The sequence below is a fragment of the Eutrigla gurnardus genome (assembly GCF_963514095.1).
Source record: "Eutrigla gurnardus genome assembly, chromosome: 8".
Lineage (NCBI taxonomy): Eukaryota > Metazoa > Chordata > Actinopteri > Perciformes > Triglidae > Eutrigla > Eutrigla gurnardus.
Window position 1 is genome coordinate 29,133,362 of NC_139922.1, and position 6,249 is coordinate 29,139,610.

The 6,249-nt window shown below is 52.7% G+C and overlaps 1 protein-coding gene across 1 annotated transcript in view; it reads right to left on the minus strand.

The window, feature by feature from the left end:
- Nucleotides 1-4,149, minus strand: part of plxnd1 (plexin D1) — a 68,032-nt gene extending 63,883 nt beyond the window's left edge. Inside the window, exons 1-2 of the mRNA XM_084015439.1 lie at nucleotides 2,765-4,149; nucleotides 1,072-1,248 (exon numbers count right to left, since the gene is read on the minus strand). Coding sequence (XP_083871565.1) covers nucleotides 1,072-1,248; nucleotides 2,765-3,985 — 1,398 coding nt within the window. The 5' untranslated portion in view covers nucleotides 3,986-4,149. The remainder of the gene's footprint in view (nucleotides 1-1,071; nucleotides 1,249-2,764) is intronic.
- Nucleotides 4,150-6,249: the final 2,100 nt, after the last annotated feature.

The window sequence follows — 6,249 nt, forward strand, 5'->3', positions numbered from 1 at the left end:
TGTGACTGTTTGAGTCGTTTCCAGGCTGAAGGGCAAACTAACTGACATTAAAAGATATTAAATCCGATCAGGAGCAGCTGAGGTGTTTTTATAAAAAGCTCCGTTCTTCACTCCACCACTAATAAAAGCTCTGGTGACGGAGGTGTGGATGTTTTAGCTCAGCGACTTGGACTCAGGCGACTTTGACTTTGGACGAAATGGAAAGACGTTAGAACTTGACGTGGACTTCAACACCGAATGACTTGTGGCTTCACTTGGACTTGAAACTTCCTTCTCAAGTCCTTTTCTGACCTTCTTAATATATATTAATATATATTGATATCATACAAATAGACATTAAGTGCGATCGGTGGGGACCTTCTGGGGTTGTGTTCGTTTTTAGGACCCTCCGTCCTTCACTCAACCACGAGTGAAAGCTCTGGTGACGGAGGTGTGGAGTGTTAGGACTCGGCAGACAAAGTGAAGGACTTTGACTTTGATCCAATCATAAGAAGACGTGGACTTCAACACCTTGACTCGTGACTTAATTTGGACTTGAAAAGGACTCCCTTCTCAAGGTCACCTTCTCCGAGCCCAAAGATGTGAACATATATTAAATAAAAGTGGCCCACCGATCGATTCAAATCCAATCGATTTGCAGGAGAAAAGGTTACTTTAAATGACAACAGAATCGTCCAACAACTACGATTGGTCGAACGGGTTGACCATCTCTTCCCGCCGACATTTCTGCAACAACCCGATCCATGCAGATACGTGTTGCACAACATCAGGACGATACGATCCCCCTTGTAACCCAGAAGGCAGAACAGGTACTGGTCCAGGTTGCAGTCATCTCAGGTCCTAGACCATTGCAGCTGGTCTGCAGTCCCGGCTCCCAAAACCGTGGAAGGAGTCCATCATCGACACCCGGAAGGCAGGAAGTCTACACACCTCTAGCTCTTCTGGGGTTGTACCCTCAATGGTTGAAGGCACTTATTGGAAGTCACTTTGGTCTCAATTTGAGGGTCCAAAGACTCGAGACTTGTAGTTTTTGACAGTGTGTGTGTGTGTGTGTGTGTGTTGGGTTCTCACCTTACGAAGCCGCCCGTTGCCGGTTCCCAGGAAGACCACGGTGTGATCGTGCACGTAGTCCACCGACACCGAGGTGAGGCCCGAGTACTCCACCAGGGGGGCGGCCTTCAGGGACCTCCGCAGGGCCAGGGGGTGCTGCAGGTGGGCGGCGCCGCAGTCCAGCTGCTCGGGCTGCAGCTGAGGACGGGATCGATGCATCATTATAGAGAAAGAGAGAGAGAGAGAAAGATGATGAAAGACGATGGCGGCCATCACAACACCGCCCTGCTCATTCTCCTGAATCACATTTCTTATTTTAAAGACTTCTGAGAAGACTTGAAAGGGGCCCACAAGAGTCTTCAACACTCATAAGACTCCGCTTTGGTCAAATCCTCGGCAGGCGATGATAAAACATTAGTGCCACGCTTCGATGAGCGCCGGGGATCTGTTGGGAATTCTCTGGAATATTTTCAGAGCACGCGAAGGCAAAGAGAAGAAAAAAAAGAAAGAAAGAAGAAGAAGAAGGAATTAAGCACAGTGGATATTTGTAGAGTGGTTTCCCACGGGCCCCGAAACCGGCTCTCGGCCTTGTCTCTCTGACTCTCTTATCGTGGATTGTGTCTAGCTTCCCCCCGTCGGTGCCGGCCTTCAGACTGCAGACTACAAAAAAAAAAAACCCTCACATGCCATGGCAACGCCAGCGTGAGACTCCAGAAGAAGAGACAAGCTTCATTCTGTAGTAGTTTTTGCAGACAGTTTGTTTGAAATGTTTGCTCGTGGGCCTTTTTTCGAGGGAATCGGCCCGTTCTCTCACAATGTCTCGACTGTAACTCGATGATGAGCGACTACAAGACCACGTCTCAACCACTTTGATTAGTCGTCTATTTCAAGAAAGGGCCCCCAAGGGCCAACTGAGATAAAAACGGTCATGGGAGGAGTAAAGGGGGGGGGGGAAGACAGAGCCGGCGTTAAGGCCCGACTCTGTGACCTACAGACGGGTGACCACTGGTCCCGGCTCCTCTGACCTCAGATCTGTCACAACAACTAGTGAAAAGAATTTCACCGCATTCTGATGAAACTCTCTCAGGCCATTTTTTTTTTAATCGTCTCACACACACAAACATTCCCTTCAGGGCAAACATCTTGTTTTGGCGGAGAGGAGGGGGGGGGAGATAATATCTGACCGTGTGTTCGATAACAAAAGAGGCTTTTTATTCACTAACATTCTATTTGTGGACTCCATCTGAAGGAGAAAGACTGTCAGAGGTTCAAGTGGGAGAAAAACTTAAATAAACAAAGTTCCCCTCTCACTCTTTTCATATTTCATCAGAGGAGGAGCTGCTGGGTGGGATGGGGGGGTCTGGGGGGGGGGGGGTCTCACCCTTTCCCACAACCCCAGCATTATTGGCTCTCCAGCGTCTTTCCAGTGACCTGAGATAACTGGGAGCTGTCAGGAGATTATTATTCCTACTTTATGACATTCATGACGTCATGGACATTCATAAATAAATTGGGATTAAAGTGTAATTAAGTCAAGAAGAAGAGTTACTAGAAAAGGATAATAATAAAATCAAAAACATGAAATTAAATCATACTAATAAAGCCCCATTCCAGAGTTTTTTCCCTTGATGGTGACCTTAAACTGATCTGGTGTCAGGTTTGTTTTCTACACTTTGGTGAGCGGAGAGATCGGAAGGGGGGGCGCGGCGCTCACCACCAGGTTCCCCTTGTGGACGCAGGTGGCCCCGGAGCCCTGGATCACGCTGTCCAGCACCTGCACGTCGCTGCTGCTGGGCGAGTTGGAGCAGTTCCTGCGGCCCTGCCGGATCCCCTCGTCGATGTCGCCGAACTTGAACGCGCACAGCGCCGACTTCCGGTCCGCCTTGGCGAACACGCCGAACAGGTACGGCTCGGAGACCAGCCCGCCGTGCGCGCGGATCTCCGCCGGGTAGACGGACAGCAGCCGGTTGTAGATGTTCCCGTTGGAGCCGCACTGCAGCGGCATCTGGATGTAGGACTCCGTGAGCTTGCGGCTCTCCGGCCCGCTGGGCTTCCGCGGGCTCTCCGTGTCCAGGCAGATCCGCGCCAGGATGCTGTTGGGCAGGCTCTCCTTGTGGCCCATCTTGGCGTCGTTGTTGAACGCGATGTAGGAGTACGCCTTGTGCGCGAACGCGTGCACGAAGTTCAGCTTGTTCTTGGTCTTCACGTCCTGCTTGATCTTGAACACGTTGTCCTCGGACGGGTTGATGTCGTAGGTGAAGAGCCGCGACAGGTCCTGGATATTCAGGGAGCGGATGGCGATCTCCGGCGTGTTCTCGAAGCGCAGGTCCTCCTTGCTGTGGTTCCTGGGGAAGAACTGGGTCCCGGCGCCGGTGTAGGTGGCCCCGACCAGGAGCCGGGTGTTCCCCCCGTGGCTCCGGAAGATGAGCCCCACCGTGGACGCGTTCGGGTGGTTCGCGGCGATGTTGAGCATGCTGGGGAAGACCGTCTTCTCGCCCTGGTGCGGGAACTCCACCGCGATCTCCGAGATGTTCCCCATCTTGCGGAGCTCGCAGAAGCCCTGGTACACGGACCCGCACACCACCACGACCCCCTGCTGCCGGTCCAGCTTCAGCAGCTTGTTGTGGTTGTCGGTGAGGGACTTGGGGTGCTCGCACGGCGCCTGGGGCAGCTGGGGCGCGTGGCACAACAGGTTGTCCTCCACGGGGCCGGTCCTCTGCTCCACCTCCGCCTGCAGGGTGCCGTTCAGCTGGTAGACGGTGTTGACGGTGGCCAGGTAGACCCGCCGGGACACCGGGTCCACCGCGAAGTTATTGGTGCGGTTCGGGCACGCGAACGCCTGTTGGACGTGGAGCGCGCCGATGGCACCGAGGCGCGTCTCCAGCGCCAGGACGCCGAGCAGCAGCAGCACGGCGAGCTCTACCGGAGGAGGCATTTTTCCTTCTGACCGGCTTCCGCGTGTTCTGTGCCGAGGGGTGCATTGAGCAAAAGACTGGGATTGTTGTGTTCTTTTTTGTTCCCACTGCGACAATCCAGAGAGGAAAAGGCTGCTTCCTGCTCAACGCCTCGACCCGGAGTGACGCGATAAGCGAGTCGTGCTTCCTCTTCTCTCTCTCGCTGCCTCCCCTACTGTCCCTCTCCCTCCTTCTCCCCCTTCTCTCTCTCAGCGGCGGCGGCGGCGGCGTCTCTCCCCGGGGCGCGCTCTCACGCACAACCTCGCACACATATTTAGGATCGAACAATGAGAGCGCACATCACGGTGACGCACGTTTAAGGAGCGAGGTGACGCCGTGCGTAAAGATGATCCAACTTATCTGGAGTTGTGTTTTAGTCCGGAATACATTCATTAATAACTCATTAAGATTTGAGGTGAAATGTGGAGTTTTCTGGGATCAGGGGCGTCGACCCTTCACGCCCTCCACGTGACCTCTATATCAGAATATCAGAGAGGCTGATCGATCATTAGAGACCTGTCCTTCTTTACACGTGACCCTAATGGTGTTCTGATCCACCTGCAGGTCTACTATTAAATACATCTATATCTTCTTTTATTAAGATATATTATGAGCTCATAAGCAGTTTTTAAATGACCATATGGCTGTTTTTTTCTCTCTCCTTTCATGGTGAATCCGCGTCCATGCGTGGTTCCGCTCGCCTTTGGGGGGTTAATGTCGGGTCACAGTCCACCTCCTGTTCCTCCACAGTCCCTCGGCTCTCAGATTAGTTCTGCAGATCCGGAGGGTTCCGTTTTTGTGGGGGGGGGGGTGGGGGGGGGCACATACGGCACGGTAAGCACCGTGAAAGTGCTACCAGATGGGCACATCAGCGCACCTTTCCGGCTTTTGACATCCAACATCCATCCAAAACAGCTTTCTTGTGCGCTTTAGACCTCATAAATATTCAAGCGCAACACATGCCCCCCCCCCCCCCCCCCCCCCTCCACTCAAACATGCATTTCTTTCTGGATGAAATGTGCAATATGCTCACATCTCAGAATAGGAGTGAATGAGCGCGGGTGTGTGAGACGCCGCATAAATCAGTCTGCAGCCGGAGGAGCGTCACCTCGGAATACATGCAACCATTAAAGTTGATGCTAAATCGTGCGCGATCGCTCGCGACGCTCCTCCGGGGATAAACTCTCTCTCTCTCTCTCTCTCTCTCTCTCTCTCTCTCTCTCTCTCTCTCTCTCTCTCTCTCTCCTCTGCGTCCTCTCGCGCCTCGGTAAGTGCGCGCCGCCGGCCTGTTTACCTTTTGGCGCACATCCATGCGCGTCAAATCTGTCCGTGTGGAGAAGCAGGAAAAGAGCGCTGATAAAAGTGCAACTAATGACCCCCCCCCCCCCCCCCCCCTTTCCATCCAACTACACGGCCTAATGACCGCCACACTAAGCGCGTGCATGTGGGGGGACGTGGAGTCCCGCAGGGATCCGGCGTGTGTGTGTGTGTGTGTGTGTGTGTGTGTGTGTGTGTGTGTGTGTGTGGAGGTGTGACTGAGAGCCGCGGTCCGCTGCTGCTCAAACACCGACGTTCATTCAGCGGGATTAATCTAATGTGTGCGCGCGTGCGTGTGCGTGTGTGAGAGAATAGTAGAATAAAAGTGGCCTTCAGAATAAAAGCATATTCTCCTGGTGGTTCAACACTTTTTTTTGGCAGTAAGACTGCGGTTTAAGGGACCTTCCACCCAACCTGCTACCTTCCTGATAAGGTGCACACACAAATACACACACACACACACACACACACACACACACACACACACACACACACACACACACACACACACACACACACACACACACACACACACACACACACACACACACACAAACTACAAAGTCATGGGAGGAAAAGAGCATCTTCGGGACATACAAGGCAACATAACTCCATCTAGTGGTCACACGAGGATCCTGCAAGAGGTGGCTTCAAAAAAAGAAAAAAAGAAAAAGGGATTGAGACCTCAAAATGTGTGTAGTCAGTCCATCATGGAGTAATTAATCCCCCCTGAATTAGACCCCCCCCCCCCCCCCCCCCACAACAAGCAGACACTAATTAAAAACACTTGAAAGAAACAGCGATGGCTCACAGGTTTAGTCGGGAATGCACTTTTATTTATTCCACACTTAGAAAAGGACATCAGAAGGCACTGGAGTGGTTTAGCACACAACACCCCCCCCTCCCCCCCCCTCCTCGTGATGTACTT